Source organism: Triturus cristatus, chromosome 5_2, assembly GCF_964204655.1.
Source record: "Triturus cristatus chromosome 5_2, aTriCri1.1, whole genome shotgun sequence".
Taxonomy (NCBI): domain Eukaryota; kingdom Metazoa; phylum Chordata; class Amphibia; order Caudata; family Salamandridae; genus Triturus; species Triturus cristatus.
The window spans coordinates 18,604,284-18,630,896 of NC_140588.1; the positions used below are offsets into that span (position 1 = coordinate 18,604,284).

General features: G+C 51.2%; 1 protein-coding gene across 1 annotated transcript in view; it reads right to left on the bottom strand.

Annotated features, from left to right (window-relative positions):
• The window catches only part of MARCHF6 (membrane associated ring-CH-type finger 6), a 1,340,093-nt gene that overhangs the window by 390,109 nt on the left and 923,371 nt on the right, over positions 1 to 26,613 (bottom strand). Inside the window, exon 20 of the mRNA XM_085606770.1 lies at positions 1,730 to 1,799. Within this exon, the coding sequence (XP_085462896.1) occupies positions 1,730 to 1,799 (70 nt within the window). The remainder of the gene's footprint in view (positions 1 to 1,729; positions 1,800 to 26,613) is intronic.

Below are 26,613 nucleotides of genomic sequence, written 5' to 3' on the forward strand. Positions count from 1 at the left end.
GCTGGCGAGGACCCGACATGAGTGCCCTCCACCTTTTTGGGACCCGTAGGCGCTCCAGGGAGAGGTGGGGACCCAAAGTACAACTGGAGTGCAATAGAATAAGCCTCCATTTGGGCACACGTCGCTCCAACCCACGGAAAGGGAGGGTATGGAGGAAGTGACTGCCGGGCGCCTTTACCTGGCATAGAGCGAGAGGAGTGGGCGCCGGCAGTACGCAAATGGGAGGAGGACCTCCGTGCTTGTCGCTTGTGCTTACCTGCCCTCGAACGACGTTCGCGGAAACTACCTCTGGACGGAGCCCGATCCAGAGGGGGAGAGAGGCGACGCAAAGATGCTGGACCGGACAGCCGTGCGGCCAGCAGTTTCATGCGACACTCTCTGAGGGACTTGGGCTTCATCCTCTGACAGGCGTCGCACTCTTTGGAGTCGTGGTGCACGCCGAGGCACCACATACAGATGAGATGCGGGTCAGTGCCGGACATCTGACGCGCACAGGCTTCACAAGCCTTAAAACCCGAAGGCATCGCACACTGTTCCAGCGACACAGAGGTGTCGAAAAGGCCCAAAAACCAGGAACTGCTGGTCTTCCAGAATCCGCCTTGGGACGCGGAAAAGAAGAAAACTGACGTCAGCGCGCTGGGAGGGGCATATATGGCTCCACTGACGTCAAGTCCGTGGATGACGTCAGGGCGGAGCCGTGCGGCGCCGCCCCCGGCACGCAGAGGTGCTGCTGCGGAAAGTTTTCCGGATCCAGTCTGACGCCTGGGTATATTCTAAGGGATCAACGGCTAGACGTCTCTATCAGATATATCTGTAAGAAACATTTGTTAGTTATAGATTCCTTCCGTTAGATTTACCCCCAGGCGTCAGACTGGATCCGGAAAGATTTTTCGTTAGCAGTACCTCTGCTTGTCGGAAGGTGGCGTCGGTCGGCTCCGCGTTAGTCGTCGCCGGGATGACATCACGGCAGCTACTTAGACGCCGCCCTCGCGCGCTGACGTCAGTTCTGTACACGACTTTCCGCACCAGAAACGCAGACACAGGCGTTTACCAAACACACTTGTTACTTAATTCACAACTATATAAAATATATAATATATATATAATATATATATAATATATATATATAATATATATATATATATATATATATATATATATATAAATATAAATATATTGGGAAGGTTTGAGCTTTTATAAATCTAATTGAGGTCCCCCCATCAAACATATTATATTATGTTTGAAGCGCTTGCACTGCTCCCATGAATGAATCCAAGGATACCATCTTCATTTTTAGCCTCCAATTTCAATTTCCTTAAAGTTTTAACATTTTCAATTTTGCTTATTTATTTATGTACACTTTATTAATATGTTAACATTATTTAACGCTATAAGAAGTTGCAGACCCCCTGCGCAGGGGGTTGTGGACCCCAACGGTCCCTAGACTACAGGTTAAGAATCACTGGTTTAGACCTCAAATTAAATAATGTAAGGTATGTTTGGGGGCCTGGAAATTAAATTTGCTAATAAAATCTGGTTTCACATAGTGCATTCACAAGCATGTGATCAATGAAAAGGTAGTTTCCTTATTGTATAATCATTAATGCATACTTTTTAATGCAACCAATTGTGCGTTAAGGCATTTCTATTTTTAAATGACTTAAAATAACCAATTCATTAATATACAAGGTGGTGCTAGTTCAGTATAATTAAAAACAAAAACACATACCTGGCAAGGTAAGGCAAAGAAGACTTGCAATCAACAATGTTACGCACATGAATAGAATCAAGAGAAATATCTGAAAAAAAATGAAATTCAAGAAAAAACAAATTTAACACTTGACAAATAAACTGGATGTTTTTAGGTCTTAAAAGAAGTATATGCATTTGCTTAATCAGCACTTGTAGACCACACTGTATACATGAACTGATGGTGACTAATAACGATAATTGTATCCTATTTGGAGGAGTGCCTGATCACACAAAATTATAAATCTCATTTTCTAAAGTCTAAAACATGCTTGAAAATGTATACATGGAAAAATAATAAGGTTATCTTTTTTAGTGAGTTACTCCTATTCTGTGGACTCTCCCATTATAAATGGTTAAGAACTGAGTGACCAATTAGCAGCATCAGATGTTGGTTCTTTTGTTTTTTAATGACAATGCTACACACTTAGTAGCATGCATGCCATGAATGATGCACCATTTGCGATGACCCCCCCCCCCCCGCCTCCCAATCCTGTCCCCGAACCATACCCCCCCTCCCTTCCCAGTTCGTTCCCTCGCCAGTTCTCTTTTTAGAAATTAGCCATTATATTCTGACAAGGACCGGGAGGTTGATAAGAAGGAGATAGCAATGAAAGAGTCTAGAGATTACAAGTAACAGGAATACAATACATGATACATCACCATGGCCTCACAGACTATTCCTTAATTACACACCCAGAAATGGCTCACCTTCAGATCCATCCACTCCCTCTATTCTCAATCTAGGAAATGGCATGATCAGTCCCATTCTCTGTCAGATTCTGAACTCCTCCATCTGCTCAGTTTCTTTGCCTGCTAGCTAGAAAATAGCCTATGTCACCCCAATCCTCAAAAGGCCAATGTAGATCCTAATATCCATGAGAACTACAAACCTATCTTATTGCTTCCAGCTCCAAAGACGATGCTGCAAATGCATATCAATTGTCAATTATCAGAGTACATAGAAATTAATCAAATATGGATGTGCTAAAATGTGGCTTCCGCCCTGCCCACAGAACGGAATCCACTTTTCTTACAGTATCCGAACATCTCAAACTCACAATGGAAAAGGAAGGAACTGCTGCCCTAATTTTGAAGGATTTGTGGCAGCATTCAACACCATGTCCTACACAACCCTAATTCAGAGGTTAGAGGATATAGGGATTGGTGCTTCTGCTTACCTGGATCTCCTTCCCAAAAGGTTCCAATCAGTACATCTTCCTCCTTTCTCTTCGGACCTATTTCCTCTGGATTGTGGAGTGCGGCAGGGGTCATCTCTAAGCGCTATGCTTTTTATTATCTATTTGACTCCTCTAACAGCTGTGGGCCAGAGCTTCAGATCTAAGGTGACATCTTACGTAGTTGATAAGTAATTTGTCTTTTCTCTCACAAATAATTATAAGGTCAGCCAACTGAGGTTCGGTAAATGCCCGATATCAGCATCAAAATGAATAAAAATAATCTAACTCTAAATTCGGACCAAACTGAATTGCTGATAATTGGAAAAAACATTGGATTGGCTCCTGGTGGCCATCGGAACTTGGTCCTCCCCTCTCTCCACCTGATGTAGGTAGGAACTTGGGTGTCAAATTTGAGAATAAGCCTTTTTCAAACGTCAGATCCTTTCAGTTATTTCCACTTATTTCAGTCTTTTAAAACTCAGTGTAAGATGTTAGTTTTTCAGCCTTTTAAGGCTAGAAAAAGTTTGACCTCTGCCCTTTAAACATCTAGGACAGAATACACCAATTTGCTTTAGACAGGCCAACCCAAGAAACTCAAATACAAACTTTAGTTAGTGCCAAATGTGGCTGCTAGATGATTACTACCATCTTCACAGACACTGTTCCATCTCATCTACATTGGAGGACCTTAACTGGCTTCCAATAGTAAAGATGATTCTGTTTAAGACTCTTACTCACATTCACAGAGTGGCCTTTCGCTCTTGCCCACAAAGTTTTCAAGAATTTTTAAGACCTACACACCAATCAGCTCTCTAAATCTGCGAATTCCTTTTCCATGCTCTCTCCAAGGTTTTGGACAGTTCAGCAAGGAGGGTGTTCAGCCATTATCGCAGGTGCAAAACTATGGAATACCCTGCCTCTTAAACTTACTGTGACGGCTGACTGCACACAATTTCGAAAAAAAAAAAAAAAAGAAAAAAACATACAACCAGAGTCTTGATAAATAGCTAATCTTTTGAATGTGTCTAGTGTTTTTCTATCTAGTCTGCTGTTTGCGCCCTTCCTTTCTGCCTATTTGGAGATTACACAGCCTTGAAGCTCTCCTTTGAGTAGAACCTGCTTTCTATTTATTCAGATTAAAATCACCCAACTTCTACAACCCAGTTCCCCCATTCTCATTGTGTCGGAAGATTCAATGTCAGGACTGGAGAGGAGTATTATGCTCACTTTCTTCACTGTTTTATTCTCAGTAGCCAAACCAAACCTACAAACAGACTTTTAAAAATTTTGCGAAACAACATTTTCCAGAAACAGGCAATTTAGAACTGCAATATGTGCTCAAAATAGATTGTCCTAACACTGTAATGTTCTTAACCTCCCGAAGTTTCTTCATGTTATCCTCTCTCTCGCCTATCATCACCAGCCACAGTTACATGCCTCTAATTTTCTATCTGTGTCACATTGTCCGCATTCGGTGCACTATGGATTGATATTTGGGCAGGTTGTAATGACCTATCTGTGCCACCTGCACAAATGGGCCATAATGAATGCCCAACCCATCCCCAGATAGATTCAGAATTTCAGGCCTTTGCAGCCTCTAAGGACTAATGGATAGACCAGATTAAACTGCACACGGAAATTAAGATGGATGCCTCAAAGTAACATAAGGAAGAGTTCCTTGCAAAGAAGGACAAAGTGCACATCATACCCTCAGGTATGAAGGCCGTAGCATCTACTCTGCATGTCAACACTATTGTCTTGGAAATTGTCTTCTCTAGAAAGTAGGAAGCTCTTGGAGGGTATGGGGTCAAATGAGGGAGCAGCCACTGTTAAGTCTTTAAGAGGGGAATTGGGGGTGGGCCAAGAAAATTATTTCTCTCATGGCCAAACCATAGTCCGAAACTCAGTAGCTTTAATGAGGACAAGAAGTTGGAGGCACCAGTACTGTTGGCTTTGATGCTTATGACAAAAGATATGTTATGCTAAACCTCTACAATATATCCTGACCTTCAGGTTGGGCACCATTAGGCTAGGTGGCGGGGTATACATGCACCCACAGATTCGTACACGGTCTGTCAGGTAGGTTGAGGTAGCCTGACAGTAGAGTGTGCACCTTTATGGCCATGTTCACCATGGACTGTGGATTAAGTACTTACCTTCTGCATGCTTTTTCTGGTGGGTACTCTATCTGACCACAGATTTCTCAATTTATGAATTCCCCATGGAGCCAGACTCAAGCAAAAAGTTGAGAGTTTGCTTCAATTTCCTGTTCTCAGTCTTGGCACCTGCTAGAGCAGCGCAAGGATTCTTTCAATGTTCCTCTCAGGCATCAACAAAGTTCCACTGAATGGTGAAAATGCCTCTGAAAGTTGCTTTACGGAGAGATTAAAAAAAGGAGCTAGACTGTGGCTCACAGTATGGACAGGAAAGTTGTATGAAAACTATGATTCATGGATAACAAGTTACTTATCATTGGTAATGCTCCCTCTAGTGGGTACTCTAACTGTCAGCACTAGACTAGATCAGGGAACATTTCCAGAAAATGCTCCAGGGCACCGTTAAGTGTCACCACTGAATTGTGTGGGGACATCATTCCGCCACTTAAGTGATGACATATAGCTGTATATTATCTACTGGCGGTCGCCAGTAGTAGATAGTTATAGTTAGGACCGTGTTTCAATAGGAAATCAGCAACATTCTATTTGGAATAACTTTGGCGCCGGTCGACGAATCCGCGCGAAATTTTCAAAACTAATGGGGCGCTACGCTCCGCTCCTACCCTGAAAGTCTCGGGGGATTCGTCAAGCGGGGGCTGATAAAAAAGGGGGATCCCAAAACGCGTTTTCCCCATGCATTTTCCCATAGGACCTTTAGTCCGAGCTACAGCCCGAACGGCTGGACAGAATTACTTGAAATTTGGCAGAGAGGTAGTCCTCAGGTCAAGGATGTGCCTTTTGTAGGTCTGGTGTAAATCTGTTCAGTAGGTCCTGAGAAAATAGCATTTAAATCAATATATATATCTGTAAGCGCGCTCCGTGCGCTTACCGTAAGCTTACCGTACGCGTACGGTGCCGTGCGCGAGCTCAATTCTGATTGGTGGTTACATGACTGTAAACATTCGAATCGGTCGAAATCAGGAAGTGTCGACCGCCATTTTCTGCATGGACTGCGCAACGTGGGCGCTCGGTGCGCGATGCGCACCAAGCGCCCACAGCGCGCGCGCGGGGCGCGAAGCGCACCGTGCGCGCAGGGTGTGCGCATAGTGAAAAACCAGAAAAATAAATAAAAAATAAATACATAACTTAGCATTTAAAAAACCGTACAAATTCACTGAAAAAACCATAGGTTTCACACACGTTATAGTTCGGAATTATCATTTACAAAACCTTGCAAATTCACTTAAAAAACCATAGGTTTCACACATGTTATAGTTAGCTGTACATTTCACTTGTAAAAAAACAATGAAATTCCACGTTATAGTTAGATCAGGTAACTATAACTTGCGCGACCGCAATCCACAATGTGTAATTTCAGATGTCATCATTGATGTCATGAGTGATGTCACTGACCATGTCATGAGTGATGTAATATGTGACGTCATCAGCAGTTTATTGTGGGCGCGCAAGTTATAGTTACCTGATCGAACTATAACGTGGAATTTCATTGGTTTTTTACGAGTGAAATGTACAGCTAACTATAACATGTGTGAAACCTATGGTTTTTTAAGTGAATTTGCAAGGTTTTGTAAATGATAATTCCTAACTATAACGTGTGTGAAACCTATGTTTTTTTCAGTGAATATATATATATATATATATATATATATATATATATATATATATATATATATACACAACTTAAAGTAACATGGAGAAACGTGATGCTCAACGTCACGAATGCCTAAACTCCTTCTTTGATCAGGAAACACCGCTACAGGGTGCAAGCACCAAGGAAAGAAACAGTGATAACAAAACAACAGACATTCGCAGTAAACTTAAAACGTGGGAGAGGTTAAGCAAGAAGGAGATCAATAAATGGTGGGAATTGACCACACTGAAAAAATATCTGGAAGTACGGAGGGTCCCGAGAGGACTAAGAATATCACTAATGCCTAGCCAACAGGATGCAAGCAATGAATTATTACAAGAATGGGGAGATTATGTTCTAAATTCCTCGTTAGGCTTAATATCGATTTTGATTAAACATATCGAAGTGGCATTATTGAAAATCAAAGAATAATTACTTCAATTGGAAAAAGATCTAGCCTCTGTGGAAATGAACAGTGAAATGACCAAACTAAAGGAGTATCTAGAAAAGTATGTAGAAAAACATGAGGAAGTGGTAAAGATGAGAAAGCAGTCCAAATTTCAGAGGGACAAAGAAGATTATGCGCAAGGACGCATATAAACATATGCCAAAAAATTTGATATTTTCAAAAGCCAGGGCAGAGGGTCAATGGAGACACACAGCTCTTCGAGTGTTACATCTTTAACCTCAACAGGAGCGAGCGATAATGACGGAGAACCAAGTGGAGAACCAACGACAAACAGTTTTTTAGGGGACATGAGACTAGTTCTTCAACAAAGATCATGGGAACAAAACCAAAATCAATTTCGCACCATACGGGGAAGGGGAAGAGGTCGCAGATGGACCCCCCCGAACACCGGCATCAACACCAAAAAACCAACAAGAAGAGGAAAAAGGAAAAACTGGACCCAAAGAAACAGGGACCAAAACCAGAAGTATGCGCCAGAAGACATCGAAATGAATTGGACGGATGACCCAGATGACAAGGAAGAACTAGTCATAATGAATCTCTCAAAACGCCCCCTATCTGACAACGACATCTCACTGTTAAAACATGGAATCAATTTCTGCCCGATCCAATCAATGGATTTAGCGCAAACACGGATTGACATATATAAATACATACGAAAAATCAAACTTGCAAAAATCTTCAAGGAAAATCTAGAATTGGCAAAAACAACTGAAACACGGAAGAAAAAAATGCTACTCAATACAGAAGAACCCGTTTTAAAAGTAACGGACATGCCAGCGCTCCTGACATTGGTCAATTTGGATATAACGGAACAAACGGATATCATGGAAGAATCTATGGTATGTCCACAGATGGGAGCAGGATTAAGTGGAAAAAAAGCCCCCTCACGATTCTACCCCCAATTGCCCCCAGGCAACAGAATTGATATCTTCCAGGAAGCAGTGGTACAGGAAATATATAAAATAAGAGGAACAAAATTTCAAGACAATCTAAAACAAGAGGAAAGAATGGCTCTTAAAGAATTAATGGCAGATAAATCAATAACGATCAAAATGGCGGATAAAGGTGGAAACATCGTTATAATGAACACCGTGGATTATGTAACGGAAGCGCACCTTCAATTAAGGAATAAAGAATATTACAGAAAATTGGAGAAGAACCCTACACAAATATTCAAAGAACATCTAGACAAGGAAATCCAAAGGTGGCAACTTTTGAATCTAATCGACGACGACGAAAGAAAATTCTTGAGCACAGATCATCCCAAAATGGCGACAATATATTTTCTACCGAAAGTACATAAAAACCCAACGAAACCACCGGGCCGACCAATCGTGTCTGCGAAAGGTTCACTTATGGAACCGGTAGCGAATTACATTGACTATTTCCTGATGCCACTGGTACTGAATCTAAAGAACAAGTTACTTACCTTCGGTAACGATGTATCTGTAAGAAACATTAGTTAGATTCCTCACCTTAGAATATCCCCAGGCGTCAGACTGGATCCGGAAGATTTTTCGTCAGCAATACCCCTTGCGCGTCGCTAGGCGTCGTCTGCGGATCCGCGTCCGTCGTCGGCGTCGTGCGCCGGAATGACGTCGTCGGAGTACTTAGACGCCGCCCTCGCGCGCTGACGTCAGTTCTTGTACATAGCTTTCCGCGCCAGGAACGCAGAGTCATGCAAAGACCGACACTGGTGCCAAAAAGAAAATCTAGGGGCCTGAAAAGGATATCCTTAACCCTAGATGTCGGTTCGCAGAACGGGGAGGATGGGTGGGTCGGTGAGGAATCTAACTAACTAATGTTTCTTACAGATACATCGTTACCGAAGGTAAGTAACTTGTTCATCTGAAAGAAACACGTTAGTTAGATTCCTCACCTTAGAATAGATACCCAAGCAATACCATCCCCGGTGGTGGGTCTGCGAACCAAGATCACACCAGAAAGTCCTGGAGGACAGAACGTTGGCTGTCAAGGCAATAATGCCTGGAAAACGTGTGTAGCGAAGCCCACGTCGCAGCCTGACAGATGTCCTGCAAAGGGACATCCCGTCCCAAAGCAGTAGTAGCCGCTGTGGCCCGAGTGGAGTGGGCGCGCAGCCCAACAGGAGGGTCCTTTTTTGCCAAGGAGTAGCAAATTTTGATGCACAAAACGACCCACCGAGAGATGGCCCGTTTGTGCACCGCTTTCCCCTTCTTAGCACCCACGTATCCAACAAAAAGTTGGTCGTCCACCCGGAACTGCTTTGTGCGGTCCAAATAAAAGGAGAGCGCACGTTTTGGGTCCAGACGGTGGAGCCTCTCTTCCTCTTTGGAAGGATGCGGAGGCGGAAAGAAGGTGGGCAAGGTGACAGACTGCCCAAGATGAAATGGAGTCACCACTTTAGGAAGAAAGGAGGGACGAGGCCGAAGGACAACCTTGTCCGGATGAACAGACAGAAAAGGAGGCTTTGAAGATAAAGCCTGGAGCTCACGCACCCGTCTAGCCGAGGTGATGGCTACCAGAAAAGCAGTCTTCAGCGTCAGCAGACGAAGAGGACAATTATGAAGAGGCTCAAAGGGAGCGCACATTAGAAATGTGAGAACAAGATTCAAGTCCCACTGAGGCATTACAAAAGGGACAGGAGGGAACGTGTGAGTAATGCCTTTTAGAAAGCGTGTAACCACAGGGGACTTGAAAAGAGAAGGCTGATCAGGAAGCCGCAAGAAGGCAGAGATGGCAGCAAGATAACCTTTCAGGGTGCCCAGGGCAGAGCCCTGCCGGGCCAAAGAAAGAAGAAAGAGGAGAACCTCAGAAAGAGGGGCGGAAAGGGGATCCACAGCCTTTGCTGTGCACCATGCCACAAATTTGTTCCACCGGCAGGCGTATACCGACTTTGTGGAGGGACGCCTGGCTGCCAGAATGATATCACAGACTTCAGGAGGCAAGTCAAATGGCATCAACTTGCCGCCGCTCAATCTCCACGCATGGAGGTGGAGGCTGGACAGGTTCGGGTGGAGGACCGTCCCCTGCTGCTGCGACAGAAGATCCTCCCGAAGGGGCAGACGTATCGGAGGATCGGTCAACATACTGAGTAGCTCGGGATACCAGTACCTTCGTGCCCAATCCGGAGCCACCAAGATGACTTGGGCCCGGTCGTGCCTGATCCTCTTCAGCACTCTGGGCAGAAGTGGTATAGGCGGAAAGGCGTACAACAGACCGCAACTCCACTCGTGATGAAAAGCGTCGCCGAGCGAGTGCCGCCTTGGAAATTCCAACGCGCAGAACTGCTGACATTGCGCGTTCTCTTCGGTGGCGAATAGATCTAACCAAGGCTCTCCCCACTGCTGAAAGAGACCTTGCGCCACTTCGGAGTTCAGACGCCATTCGTGATCCATCATGCACCGGCGGCTGAGTTCGTCTGCTCTGGCGTTCAGAGAGCCCGCCAGATGTTGAACCACCAGGGTGACGCCCTGGTGTTCCAGCCACGTCCAGAGGCGCAGGGCCTCCTGACAAAGGGTCCACAACCCCACCCCGCCCTGTTTGTTGCAATACCACATGGCGGTGGTGTTGTCCGTGAACACCTGCACGACACTTCCCCGGACAGAGGGAAGGAAGGCTTTCAGTGCATGTCGGATCGCTCTCAACTCCAACAGGTTGATGTGGAGACGAGACTCCGCCGGTGACCAGAGGCCTCTGATCTCCGCCACTCCCATATGGCCACCCCATCCCAGGAGGGACGCATCCGTCACTACGACATGCTCCGGTTGGGGAAGGGAGAGGCTTCTGCCCATGACCCAGTCGCGGTCCGTGAGCCACCACTGCAACTGCTGTGCAGTGCCCTCCGAGATCAAGACATGGTCGGACAGGTTGCCGTGATGCTGGGCCCACTGAAACTTCAGGTCCCACTGCAGAGCCCGCATGCGCCTCCTGGCGTGATGCACTAGTAGGATGCAGGAGGCCATCAGCCCCAGAAGCCGCAACACTAGCCTGACCGAAACCCAGGATAGAGGCCGAAAGATGGGAATCAGGGCCTGTATATCCCGGACCCGCTGTTCCGGTGGATAGACCCGGAACTGCGCCGAATCGAGAACCGCTCCGATGAAGAGGAGCTTCTGAGAGGTGTGACTTCGGCACGTTGATGGAAAACCCCAGCAAATGCAGGAGATCCGCCGTAGTCTGGAGGTGGGAGACGACTGCCTGGGGCGAGCCCGCCTTCAACAACCAGTCGACGAGATAGGGGAAGACTGGAACCCCTGATCTGCGCAGATGAGCTGCGACCATCACTTTCGTGAACACCCGAGGGGCACTGGTGAGGCCGAAGGGGAGCACGGTAAACTGAAAGTGCTCTTGGCCCACCGTGAACCGCAGGTAACACCGGTGGGCCGGCAGGACGGGGATGTGGAAATATGCGTCCTGCAAGTCCATCGCTACCATCCAGTCTCCGGGGTCTAGGGCAGCTAGAACCTGAGCCAAAGTCAACATCTTGAACCTTTCCTTCCGGAGGAAGGCATTGACGTTCCGGAGGTCCAAGATAGGGCGTAGGCCCCCTTCGCCCTTCTTGGGAACCAGAAAGTAGTGGGAATAACAACCACAACCTACTTCTGGACTCGGAACGCGCTCGACGGCCCCCTTGGCCAAGAGGGCCGAAACTTTCTCGTGGAGAAGATTCAAATGATCCCCCGAGATACCGTGGTGCTGCGGTGGCATGGCTGGAGGGGTCGTCTCGAAGGGGAGGGAGTAGCCCCTTCGGACGATTTGCAGCACCCACCTGTCCGATGTGATGGACCGCCAGTGGAGCAGGTGATGGCGAACTCTGCCGCCCACTGGCGTGGAATGGGCCTGAAAGCTCGGACTAGGAAGGTTTTGAGGCGGATGCTGCCGGGGTGGATGTGGACTGACCTCGTCGCCCTCCAGAACCGCCTCGGCGGAAACCACGTCCGCGACCGTGCGCAGGTTGGTTCTGCGGCTGGTGGCTAGGCGTACGTGAGGAGGCACCCCTTCCTTGGCCACGAAAGGCGGAAGTTTGCGACCGCGGGGCCGAAAGGCCCAAGGACTTGGCCGTAGCCCGGGAGTCCTTAAAGCGATTCAGCGCACTGTCCGCTTTCTCGCCAAAAAGGCGAGTGCCATCAAAGGGCATGTCCATGAGAGAGCTCTGGACATCACCCGAAAATGACGTGGACCGCAGCCAGGCGTGACGTCGAAGCGCCACTGAGGTAGAAATGGCCCTACCCAGCGAGTCCGTGGTGTCAAGCCCACATCTTATAGCATGTCGCGCGGCATCCCTCCCATCGGCCAGAGCCTGGGTATGTCGTGTCCGGACCTCCTCCGGACACAGGGGCAGCGCGTCCTCCACCGCATCCCACAGAGAGTGGGAATAACGGTCTAAGAGACAAGCGGTGGTCAAAGACCGCATGCCCAAACTAAGGGAAGAGAACAGCTTCTTGCCAAACTGCTCTAGTCTCTTGGAATCCCGGTCCGGCGGGGCAGTCGGGAAAGAGGATTGGGAGGTGGAGGCCTGGATAACCAGGCTCTCAGGGGTAGGGTGTTGGGACAGAAAACTGGGGTCGCCCGGAGCAGGGCGGTGGCGCCTGGCGACGTTCCTGTCCACAGGAGGAACTGTGGAGGGCTGGGACCAGGTGCCCTGTAGAACGTCAGTGAGGGCCTCATTGAACGGCAGCAGAGGCTCAGTGGAGCTTGCTGCAGACTGAAGCACCTCAGTGAGGACGTTCGTCCTCACAGCCACGGCAGGGAGCTCGAGCCCAAGGGCTGCGGCCGCCTTGCGTAGCACCACGGAGAAAGCAGCACCCTCCTCCGAAGCCACAGTCGGAGGACAGATGAATCCAGTGTCTGGCGAGGTATCCAGACCACTGGCCTCCCCCAGTTCATCTGCCCAGTCCTGGGACAGTTGGGCCTGAGCGGCCATAGGATCCTCGGATCCCTCCCAGTAGTCCCCATCATCCGACTCCTGGTGTAGAGGAGAAAGTAACGGAGCCGGGCGGTAGACAAAATGTGTCTCTAGCGGCGTCGATCTCGGCGTCCATCGACGCCGGACCGGCGCCGGGCCCGGAGCGGGACTGAACTGGGGCACGACGTCGAGCGGAGTGGACGTCGGCGTCGGGGGTGGTACCGGTGTCGACGCCGGCGGAGGAGGCGTGACGAGGTCGACCGGCGTCGACAGGGACTCGAGAACGGGTCCCTCGGGCGCTTGCGGCGTCGAGGCCGGAGCCGTCAACGGCGCCGGGGCCAGAGCCACCGGCAGGCAAGGCAGCCCAGTCGGGTCCGCGGGGCCCGAAGGCGCACCAGCGGGCGCCGACGGCGGAGCCAGGTTCCTCATGGCCGAGAGGAAGGCACTGACTTCCGCCGGCGTCGCGTTAGTCCCAGGGACCGGAGGGTATGGGGACGTGCGCGGCGCCTGCGGCTCCGCCGGAGCCGCGGGGGTGGAACCACCCTGACCCTCGGCCGAGTCGCGCGACCGGCGAGGGGAGTCCGAAGAGCGATGTCGCCTCTTGGACTTCTTGGAATGCTTCGACTTACCCGAAGACTTGGATCCCGACGACCGATGGTGACGTCGGCTGCGGCTCCGCGACCGATCCTTGGACCTCCTCCTGGACCGGGATCGAGAGGCGCGCGGAGCCGCGTGGCGAATCTCGAGAAGCTTACGGGACCGCTCCCGTCTAGCCTTCGAGGTCAGGGCCTTACAGTCCGAGCACGACTCCGCGTCGTGGTCGAGGCCCAAGCAGTACAGGCACCGGCGGTGATGGTCCGTAACCGACATCAGGCGGTTACAGTCAGCACAGGCTTTAAAACCAGGCATCCTACCGGCACCGGAGTCGATTGACAGGATCAAAAAGGATCAAAAAGTTAGTCAAAAATTGACTAAAGGGGTAGCTCTCCCGGATCTGCGCTTACTGGCGTGGAAAAAAGAAGAACTGACGTCAGCGCGCGAGGGCGGCGTCTAAGTACTCCGACGACGTCATTCCGGCGCACGACGCCGACGACGGACGCGGAGCCGCAGACGACGCCTAGCGACGCGCAAGGGGTATTGCTGACGAAAAATCTTCCGGATCCAGTCTGACGCCTGGGGATATTCTAAGGTGAGGAATCTAACTAACGTGTTTCTTTCAGATCTAAACAAACTGTGAGTGCGTGCTAATTGGTTTCCTGCCAGGGAACCGTTGGATGATTTATGATGGCACAGCTCTGCCTCAGCATCGCACCGGATAAAGAAGCGCCAGGGGCCCCTTGAACGGAGCAGAGGTGTGGAAATATATATATATATATATATGCGTGTCTTCAACAGCGATTCAAGGTAGTAATGTCTGGTGAAGTTGTGGATGGACACCAATGTAGCCACTTGGCAGATGTCTGGCACTGGTACACTGTTGGCCATAGTCCTGGTAAAAAGGCCTTTATGAGGCTGCTTCTTGGCCAAAACTTAGCACATATCTATGCAGAAAACAATACAACTCGCTAAGTCCCCTTTTTGAACCGTCTTCCCCTTCATGGCACTTGAAAACCGCATAAACAGTTGGTGCTCCTCAGTTCGGCTGAAGTAAAGTTGAGAGTGCTCATTGGGTCTACCCAATGAAGCCTCTCTTCCTCCTTAAGGGATGTGATGGAGAGAAAAAATGGGCAGCCTAACAGACTGTGGTAAATGGGAAGGCACATCATCTTCGGTCGAAAGGGTGCCTGAGTATAAACCACCAACCTGTCCAGAAATAAGGTAGTATATGATGGTGGGAATGACAAGCACCTGTCACTGATACGGTGTGTATAAGTACTGCCATAAGGAAGACAATCTTAAAGGTCAGAAGCCTCTATGATCAGTAATGTGCAGGCTAAAAGTACACACACATTAATAAGGTAAGAACCACATTAAGGTCCTACTGTAGCATAAGAAGCAGTGCACAAGGAAACGTATATTTATGCTGTTTCAAAAAAGCACCACAACTGGTGGGATGATCAGCCAAAGGTAAAATGTCTGAGGGACGATAAATAACCTTGGACAATGCCCGTGGCAAGGCCTTGATGGGACAAAGACGGGACAAATAGAAGCACATTAGAAAGCTTAGCCTGCAATATACTGAACCAACCACTTTCACACCAGGACACAAACGTTGTCCAACATCCAGAGTAGATCAACTTCGTAAATGGATGGTGTGCCACAAAGGTAACTTCTACTACCACCATGGGTAGGTCAAACCAATCGTCTGGCTCCACTCAATCTCGACGCAAGTAGATGTAGATTTTTGAGATTTGAATTAAAAACTGTTCCTGTTGCAGGAACAGCAAATCCCCCACAGATATAGATTAAGCAGACGGTAAGTGTTCAGGCCCAGGAGCTTGGAGTACCACACTCTCCAAATTCAGTCCAGGGCTGTCAGAATATTCTGATCCCCATCTCACCTGACCTTCAGTACTCCGGAAAGTAGCAGCAGTCATGGAAAAACATAGAAGAGACAGGAGTACCATGATGGCCGGAACAAGTCTCGCAGGAAGCATTGAGGCAGACGCTCAAGAGTGCAAAATGTTCGATATGAGTGTCCTCTGCAGCAGCAAAAAGATCTACCCAAAAAACACCTCACTGGGAGAAGACCCTCTGAACTTCCTCTGGGTGGTGACGCCACTCATGGTCAGTTAGATGGTACCTGCTGAGCTAGTAAGCCCTGGTGTTAAGGGAACCAGACAGGTGGTTGTGGGAGAGAACCCCTGGAAGTCCAGCCAGTGTCTCAGCACTTCCAGGCAAAGCACCTGTGACCCAACACCGCCCTGCTTGTCGCAGTATCGCATGGCAGGAGTGTTGTTCATCAGAACTTGCACAAGGCTGCCTTTGACAGAGGACAGAATGGCCTTGAATACCAGACCCCAAAGGCTGATGTGATGCCTCTGCTCCAACAATGACCAGTGGCCTACGATCTCCACCTTAACAAGGTGACAACGCTAGCCCAAAGTCAATGCATCAGTAATCATTGTGAGTTCAGGGTGAGGTAGACAGAATGGCTTGCTGCTCCTCAAGTTGGAGTCCTTTATCTAAAATTAAAAATCCCAGGTCACCTTGTCTGACACACGGATGTTGTCAGTGTTATTTACTTTTAGATTTTAATGAAAATATATTTTATTTTTGTTATGTATTGATTGCTATTGTGTTGATCTTAAAGGATTTACAACAAAAGAATGGTTTGTCCATGAGCCACTCTCAGCATTGAGCCCATTGAGGCAAAGATTCCTCTAGAAAGCTAGTATGTGACAACTGGCATGATGAACCAGAAAGATACCTGGGGCCAAGAGTTAGAAGTCTCAGGGAGTATTCTGATGCATGTGTTCAAATCATTCTTGGATCCAAGAGAGCAAAGACAGAAGTAATGTGGGTCCGTGACAGATATCTGCTTTCTGCAGTTGCAGAACACATTAAAGCCTGTGGTTTTTAGGCGAGACACACCCAGCACACTGCAATATTGGTTTGGAGGTTGGTAATGCAACCGCCAAATGTTCAGGCGAGAAGCTTTGGCTCTAGAGCCATACAGAAGGGAATGGATAAAATGTTGACCGAGATATATCATTCCCTTCTCATCAAACTGAGCCTAGAGGATCTGAAATGGAGTCAGGATAGCTCAGACCTGACTTTTCAGTGACTCCCTCAATAAATATTCAGGACGTTTAGTAAAACATTTACAGCCTTGGACAAGTTTCAATGAAGAAAGTTTTATCCCCAAGAAGGACCGAACATGGCTGAGGGCGCTCAGCAGGTAGGTCAACCAAGGCTCTCAGTGGGATCGTACTTCAGTTGGGGCAAGAAATGGGACTTTGGTGTCTTTTTGCTCTTTGAGGCAGAGCAGGTTGGGACCGCATCTCAAGGAGGAACAATACTAGAGGATATTCAGGTGAGAAAAACAAGTTACTTACCTTCAGTGACTATCTTTCTGGAGGATACAATATATAACTGCAAATTCCTTACCTTGTGAATATTCACCAGACCTCTGACTGGATCCGGAAACTTTATGAGCAGTTCTCCTGCATGTCAATAAGTGGCTTAGTGTGGCTCTGTGCCAACATCCATCCGCCTCAGAAGTGATCTACATAAAATTGCTACCCATGCAAGCTGATGTCAGCTGCTTTCTAGTCTTAGCATTGGCAGATTGGTACGACCAGTTTGCAGCTCTCTAGACTGGGAGCTTTTCAGGAGGAAAAGTGTCCAATTCACAGATCAAGGAGATAGAAGGTTTGGGGAGGAATCTGTGGTTAGACAGTGTATTCACCAAAAAGATTCTTAACAAAGGTATGTAACTTGATCTTCTGGAATACTCACAGTGTGAATAGATATCAAAGAAGTACTTCCCAAGGTGGTGGGTCTGTGAACTGGCATGTTGATAGTGAAATCCAATGATATAAGGAGGTTCGCTGTCATATAAAAAGTGGCTGACTAATATAGGGGGTAGACTGGATCCCTGACGTCCTAAAGTGTGATAAAACCACCGTCATCACTTTCATGAACACCTGAGGGGCACTAAAAAAAGCCAAAAATGAGGAATGGAAACTGAAAGAAATCCAGTCCCATCTTGAACTGCAGGCAGTGCCTATGGGCCTGCAAGAAGTGGATGTGAAAATAAGCGTCCTACAGATCGAATGTCACCATCCAGTCTCCTGGGTTCTTAAATTTATCCTTCTACTGAAATTGTTCAGAAAGCGAAGATCTAAAATAGGACAAAGGCCTCAGTCCTTCTTCAGCACGAGGAAGTGGAGGGAGTAACACCTAGATCCTAATTCCAAGGCTGGAACCCTTTCAATGGCCCTTTGGCCAAAAGTTCCTAAAGCACAAGTTACTTACCTTCAGTAACAATATATCTGGAAGAAACATTAGTTAGTTATAGATTCCCTACCTCAGAATTACCCCCAGGCGACATACTCGATTCGGAAGGATTTTGTGTCAGCAGTACCTCTGCCGTCGAAAGGTAGCGCCGGTCGGCTCCGCGTTCGTCGTCGCGGTCGCCGGAATGACATCGCGGCAGCTTCTTAGATGCCGCCCTCGCGCGCTGGCGTCAGTTCTGTACATGCATTTCTGCGCCAGAAACGCAGACCCATGAAAGACACTGACCACTGGTGCTCAAAACAAGGGCCCTGAAAGGATGTCCTTAATCCTAGAAATCAGTTCCCAGAACGGGGAGGATGGGTGGGGCGGTAAGGAATCTATAACTAACTAATATTTCTTACAGATGAAGAAGTTACTTGCCTTCGGTAACGATGTATCTGTAAGAAACATTAGTTAGTTAGATTCCTCACCTTAGAATATCCCCAGGCGTCAGGCTGGATCCGGAAAGGTTTTTGTAGCAATACCCCTTGCGCGTCGGTAGTCGTGGTCTGCGGCTCCGCTTCCGTCGTCGGCGTCGTGTGCCGGAATGACGTCGTCGGAGTACTTAAGACGCCGCCCTCGCGCGCTGACGTCAGTTCTTATACATAGCTTACCGCGCCAGGGACGCTGAGCCATGCAAGAGACCGACACTGGTGCCACAAAGTCTAGGGCCCTGAAAGGGAGAACCTTAACCCTAAATGTGGGTTTGCAGAACGGGGAGGCTGGGCGAGTCGGTGAGGAATCTAACTAACTAATGTTTCTTACAGATACATCGTTACCGAAGGTAAGTAACTTGTTCATCTGAAAGAAACACGTTAGTCAGATTCCTCACCTTAGAATAGATACCCCAGCAATACCAACCCCGGAGGTGGGCCTGCGAACCAAGATCACACCAGAAAGTCCTGGAGAACAGAACGGCCAAAGTGGCCATCTCTCCGGACTTGGCTGTCCAGGCAATAGTGCTTGGCGAACGTGTGCAGTGAAGCCCACGTCGCCGCCTGACAGATGTCCTGCAAGGGGACTCCCCGTCCCAGGGCAGTTGTCGCCGCTGTGGCCCGGGTGGAATGGGCTCGAAGCCCAACAGGAGGGACCTTTTTCGCCAAGGAATAGCAGAGTTTAATACACAACACGACCCATCGCGAGATGGTGCGCTTGTGCACAGCTTTACCCTTCTTCGCAGCTACATATCCAACAAAAAGTTGGTCGTCCACCCGGAACTGTGTTGTGCGGTCCAAATAAAATGACAGCGCACGTTTTGGGTCCAGACGGTGGAGCCTCTCTTCATCTTTTGAAGAATGCGGAGGCGGAAAGAAGGTGGGCAACGTGACAGATTGCCCGATGTGAAAGGGAGTCACGACTTTAGGAAGAAAAGAGGGACGTGTCCGGAGGACAACCTTATCCGGATGAACCGAAAGGAAGGGAGGCTTAGCTGACAGAGCCTGGAGCTCACTCACCCGCCTAGCGGAGGTGATAGCCACCAGGAAGGCAGTTTTCAGAGTCAGTAGACGAATGGGACAGTTGTGAAGGGGCTCAAAGGGAGCGCACATCAGAAAAGTGAGAACAAGGTTCAAGTCCCACTGAGGCATTACGAATGGAACAGGAGGGAACGTATGAGTAATGCCCTTGAGAAAACGTGAGACAACAGGGGACTTGAAAAGAGAAGGCTGATCAGGAAGCCTTAAGAAAGCAGAGATTGCAGCAAGATAGCCCTTCAAGGTGCCCAGAGCAGAGCCCTGCTGGGCTAAAGAAAGAAGAAAGAGAAGAACCTCAGAAAGAGGGGCAGAAAGGGGATCCACAGCCTTTGCTGTGCACCATGCCACAAATTTGTTCCACCGGCAGGCGTATACCGTCTTTGTGGAGGGAAGCCTGGCTGCCAGAATGACATTACAGACTTCAGGAGGCAAGTCAAATGGCATCAACTGTCGCCGCTCAATCTCCACGCATGGAGGTGGAGGCTGGACAGGTTCGGGTGGAGGACCGTCTCCTGCTGCTGCGACAGAAGGTACTCCTGAAGAGGCAGTCGAATCGGGGAATCGATGGACATACAGAGTAGCTCGGGATACCAGTATCTTCGTGCCCAATCCGGAGCCACCAAGATGACTTGGGCCCGGTCGCGCTTGATCTTCTTCAGCACTCTGGGCAGAACTGGTATAGGCGGAAAGGCGTACAACAGACCGCAACTCCACTCGCGACGAAAAGCGTCTCCGAGCGAGTGCCGCCTTGGAAATTCCAACGCGCAGAACTGCTGACCTTGCGCGTTCTCTTCGGTGGCGAATAGATCTAACCAAGGCTCTCCCCACTGCAGAAAAAGACCTTGCGCCACGTCCGAGTTCAGACGCCATTCGTGATCCATCATGCACCGGCGGCTGAGTTCGTCTGCTCTGGCGTTCAGAGAGCCCGCCAGATGGTGAACCACCAGGGTGATGCCCTGATGTTCCAGCCATGTCCAGAGGCGCAGAGCCTCCTGACAAAGGGTCGCCGAGGCCACCCTGCCATGTTTGTTGTAATACCACATGGCGGTGGTGTTGTCCGTGAACACCTGCACGACACTTCCCCGGACAGAGGGAAGGAAGGCTTTTAGTGCAAGTCGGATCACCCTCAGCTCCAAGAGGTTGATATGGAGCCGAGTCTCCGCCGGAGACCAGACTCCTCTGATCTCCGCCTCTCCCATATGGCCCCCCATCCCAGGAGGGACGCATCCGTCACTACGACATGCTCCGGTTGGGGTAGGGAGAGGGATCTGCCGCTGACCCAATCGCGATTCGTGAGCCACCACTGCAGCTGGTTCGCAGTGCCCTCCGAGATCAAGACATGGTCGGACAGGTTGCCTTGATGCTGGGCCCACTGAAACTTCAGGTCCCACTGCAGAGCCCGCATCCGCCACCTGGCGTGAGGTACCAACAGGATGCAGGAGGCCATCAGCCCCAGAAGCCGCAGCACCAACCTGACCGAAACCCAGGACAGAGGCCAGAAGATGGATATAAGGGCCTGAATGTCCTGGACCCGCTGTTCCGGCGGATAGACCCGGAACTGCGCCGAATCGAGAACCGCTCCAATGAAAAGGAGCTTCTGGGAGGGACTCAGGTGCGACTTCGGCACATTGATGGAGAACCCCAGTGAGTGCAAGAGGTCGGCCGTAGTCTGGAGGTGGGAGACGACTTGCTGGGGCGAGCCCGCCTTCAACAGCCAGTCGTCGAGATAGGGGAAGACTGGAAACCCTGATCGGCGCAGATGAGCTGCGACCACCGCCATCACTTTCGTGAACACCCGAGGGGCACTGGTGAGGCCGAAGGGGAGCACGGTGAACTGAAAGTGCTCCTGACAAACCGTGAACCGCAGGTAACGCCGGTGGGCCGGCGATGTGGAAATAAGCGTCCTGCAAGTCCAACGCTACCATCCAGTCTCCAGGGTCTAGGGCAGCCAGAACCTGAGCTAAAGTGAGCATCTTGAACCGGTCCTTCCGGAGGAAGGCGTTGACGCTCCTGAGGTCCAAGATCGGGCGTAGGCCTCCTTTGCCCTTCTTGGGAACCAGAAAGTAGTGGGAATAACAACCACGACCTACTTCCGGACCAGGAACGCGCTCGACGGCCTCTTTGGCCAAGAGGGCCGAAACTTCCTTGCGTAGAAGATGCAAATGATCCCCCGACATACGGTGGTTCAGCGGTGGCATGGCTGGAGGGGTCGTCTCGAAGGGGAGGGAGTAGCCCCTTCGGACGATTTGCAGCACCCACCTGTCCGACGTGATGGTACGCCAGTGGAGCAGGTGATGGCGAACCCTGCCGCCCACTGGCGTTGAATGGGCCTGAAAGCTCGGACTAGGAAGGCTTTGAGGCGGATGCTGCCGGGGTGGATGTGGACTGACCGGCACGTTGACCCCCAGTACCGCCTCGGCGGAATCCACGTCCGCGTGCAGGTTGGTTCTGCGGCCGGTGGCTGGGCGGACGTGAGGAGGCGCCCCTTCCTTGGCCACGAAAGGGACGAAAGGTGGAAGTTTGCGGCCGCGGGGCTGAAAGACCCAAGGACTTGGCCGTGGCCCGGGAGTCCTTGAACCGAGCCAGCGCACTGTCCGCCTTCTCACCAAAAAGGCGAGTGCCATCAAAGGGCATGTCCATGAGGGAACTCTGGACATCCCCCGAAAATGACGTGGACCTCAGCCAGGCGTGACGCGGAAGCGCCACCGTGGTGGATATCGCCCGACCGAGCGAGTCCGTGGTGGCAAGTCCACACCGTATAGCGTGCCGTGCTGCATCTCGACCGTCAGCAAGCGCTTGGGCGAGTCGTGTCCGGGCCTCCACCGGACACAAGGGCAGCACGTCCTCCACCATATCCCACAGAGAGTGGGAATAACGGTCCAAAAGGCAAGCGGTATTCAAAGACCGCAGCCCCAAACTCAGGGACGAGAACAGTTTCTTGCCAAACTGTTACAACCTCTTGGATTCCCGATCCGGAGGAGCGGACGGAAAGGAGGATTGGGTGGTTGAGGCCTGGATAACCAGACTCTCGGGGGTGGGGTGTTGGGAGAGGAAACTGGGGTTGCCCGGAGCAGGGCGGTGGCGCCGGGCAACGTTCCGGTCCACAGGAGGGACTGTGGAGGGCTTTGACCAAGTGCCCTGCAGAACGTCAATGAGGGCCTCATTAAACTGCAGCCAGGTTCAGTGGAGCTTGCTGTCGGTTGAAGGACCTCAGTGAGGACGTTAGTCCTCACGGCCACAGCAGGCAACTCCAGCCCTATGGCTTCGGCCGCCTTGCGCAGCACCACTGAAAAGGCTGCACCCTCCTCCGCAGCCACAGTCGGAGGGGAGATGAAACCAGTGTCCGGGGAGGTATCCAGACCGCTGGCATCCCCCAATTCCTCTGCCCAGTCCTGAGAAAGTTGGGCCTGAGCGGCCATAGGGTCTTCAGAACCCTCCCAGTCGCCCTCGTCATCCGATTCCTGATAAACAGGAGGAATGATCGGAGCCGGGCAGTAGATGAAGCGTACACCAATCGGCGTCGGTAGCGGCGTCGGGCGGCGCCGTGCCGGCATCAGGCCCGGACCAGGGCTAAACTGGGGAACGACGTCGTCCGGGGACGGCGCCGGGGGTGGAACCGGTGTCGGCGGAGGAGGCGTCGTGAGGTCGACCGGCGCCGACCGAGATCCAGGCCTGGATCCCTCGGGGACCTGCGGCGTCGGGGCCGGAGCCGTCGATGGCGCCGGGGCCGGAGCCGCTGGCACGCAAGGTCGCCCAGTCGAACCTGCGGGGCCCGAAGGCGCGCCTACAGGCGTCGACAGGCCCCTCATGGCCGAGAGGAAGGCACTGACCTCCGCCAGAGTCGCGTCAGTCCCAGGGACCGGCGGGTATGAGGACGGACGCGGCTCCTGCGGCTCCGCCGGAGCCGCGGGGGTGGGACCACCCTGACCCTCAGCCGAGTCGCGCGACCGGCGAGGGGAGTCCGAAGAGCGATGTCGTCTCTTGGACTTCTTGGAGTGCTTCGACTTACCGGAAGACCCCGATGAGCGATGACGATGGCTGCAGCTCCGCAAACGGTCCTTGGACCTCCTCCTGGACCGGGACCGAGAGCGGCGCGGAGCCGAGTGCCGAAGCTCGAGAAGCTTGCGGGACCGCTCCAGCCTAGCTTTCGACGTCAAGGCCTAGCAATCGAGGCACGGCTCCGCGTCATGGTCAGCCCCCAGGCAATAAAGGCACCGGCGGTTGTGATCCGTCACCGACGTCAGGCGATGACAGGCGTCACAGGCTTTGAAACCAGGCATCCTACCGGCACCAGAGTCGAGTCGATAGACCAAAAAAGTAAAAAAAAAAGTTAGTCAAAAAATGACTAGGGGTAAGCTCTTCCCGGACCGGCGCGGAAAAAAGAAGAACTGACGTCAGCGCGCGAGGGCGGCGTGTAAGTACTCAGACAACGTCATTCCGGCGCACGACGCCGACGACGGACGCGGAGCCGCAGACGACGCCTACCGACGCGCAAGGGGTATTGCTACAAAAATCTTTCTGGATCCAGCCGGACGCCTGGGGATATTCTAAGGTGAGGAATCTAACTAACGTGTTTCTTTCAGATATATCGTTGTGCATCTGAAAGAAACACGTTAGTTGTAGTTTCCTTAACTTAGAATAGATACCCCAGCAATACCCAGCCCGGTGGTGGGTCTGCGAACCAAGATCACACCAGAAAGTACTGGAGAACAGAACGGCCAAAGAAGCAGTCTCTCCAGACTTGGCTGTCCAGGCAGTAGTGTTTGGTGAACGTGTGCAGCGATGCCCACGTGGCTGCCTAACAGATGTCATTTAGAGGCACTCCTCTTCCCAAGGCAGTAGTGGCTGTCGTCTCCCTGTTGGAGTGAGCGCGCAGCCCCACTCGAAGCTCCTTTTTAGCTAGAGAGTAACAAGCCTTAATACACAACACGACCCACTGAGAATTGATGCGTTTGTGTACGGCCAGACTCTTCTTTGCACCCACGTAGCCAACAAACAATTGATCATCCACCCGGAACTGTTTTGTCGTGTGTACCTAGACCTCGGTCCAGAACAACACTCTCCCCCAGCAGCTCCGCATGCAGAACCACTGCGCTCTGCTGCCGAGCCCTCCCTCGAGCAGGGTTCGCGCCGGCAGCCCGCCGCTGGTTCCGGGTGTGCACTGACTCTTGCGGCACCTGGTTCCTCCCGTTTTGGTGACTTTTGTAACTTGGGTAATTAATTTCCTTCCATAGTTTAATTTCCTTTTGTTGATTTTATTACTCAGTCTTGCTTGCTTTGAGCCTGCTAAGTTTCCGGCCTTTCCCCCCGCTGCTGCCCCTGCGGCCCCTCCCCCCCGACACTGCCTCCGCTCCGGCCTCCCCTCCTCGAGTCACGCCCCGGCAGCCGCTGCGCGGTCACGCCGCTGGCGCGCCGAAGGCACACCTAAGGCAAGCCAGTATGCGTCCGTCCGGGACCCAACCGCGGCCAGCACCAGGAATCCGGGATCTCCGGAACCCCGCCGATACCTCTCCACCACCCTCCACGCACTCAACCCCGGAAGACTCAATGGCTGCCAAAGAGCCACACCGAACACCTCCCAGGGACAGTTCTCCTGCAGACACTGCCAACGATCCTTCACCATCGTCTGCGCCCGCAAGACCGCCGAAAACGCGCATGACACCCGAACCACCCGAGCCCTGACTTGCATCCTACTCAACTTACGCTCCCTACACAGACACGCCATAGAGATCTGGGACCTGCTCAACACCCTCTCGCCCAATGTCGCCTTCCTCACCAAAACCTGGACTAACACCACCACCGTCCCAGACGGATACAAGATCCAGAGAAGGGACCGCCCCCACCGCCTAGGAGGAGGACTTGCTGTCGCACACAAGACCTCCCTTCAACTCTCCACTTCCAACACGAGCGACCCCCACTCCAACACAGAACACCTCCACTTCCAGATCCAGACCAACATCAGGACCACGCTATGGGCACGCTCGCCTACAGAGCCCCCCGGACCACGCACCCAGTCTGCAACCACCACCGCTGACCTCGTCTCACCCCAAGCCATCGCTTCCATGGACTACATTCTACTCTGAGATCTCAATTTCCACCTTGACAACCGCAGCGACCCCCACTCCATCACCCTCCTCGATAACCTTTCCAACCTCTGATTAAAGCAGCTCGTCACCACCCCCACGCACAGAGCTGGACACACCCTTCACCCCATCCTCGAAGGAGGGAAAAACATTTCATTTCAGCCATACCATGCAGCTCCCCTGGACGGACCACCACTGCATACACTTCACCTTCAACACATCCACCGGACCCAAACCCCCCCTCGCCCACCTCAAAGGAACTGGAGCAAGATCACAGAGGAGCACCTCAACGCCACCCTCCTCCTCGACCCACCCTGCGCCACGACCGATGACAACTCCGCAGCCCAGGAATTTCACCACTGGATCTCCAGCTGCGCCAACCAGCTTGCATCCCTCCGCCACCCCGGCAATCAACGGCCCCGAAAAGCAGCTTGGTTCACCACCGATCTCCAAGCAGCCAGGCACTCTTGCAGACGCTTCGAGAAGACCTGGTGGAACCGGAAAACCACGGAAGACCTTCACAGCTACCGGAATGCCCTGAAGGGATACCACCAGCATTTAGGAGACACCAAGTGGACTTTCATCAGGAACAAAATCCACACCGACGCAAAGAACGCTAAAGAACTCTTCAACGTCATACAGCAATTCACCAGCAATTTTGCAGATAGTCCGAAGGGGCTACTCCCTCCCCTTCGAGACTACCCCTCCAGCCATGCCACCGCATGTGGGAGGATCATCTGGCACTTCTCCAGCAGGAAGTTACGGCTCTGTTAGCCAAGGGAGCTATCGAGCGCGTTCCTGTCCCAGAAGTAGGTCTTGGTTGCTACTCCCACTACTTTCTGGTTCCCAAGAAGGACAAGGGCCTGCGTCCTGTCTTGGACCTCAGGGACGTCAGTTGCTTCCTCCGGAAGGAGAAGTTCAAAATGTTGACGCTTGCTCAGCTCTTGTCTGCTCTCGACCCGCAAGACTGGATGGTAGCATTGGACTTGCAGGACGCTTATTCCCACATCCCCGTCCTGCC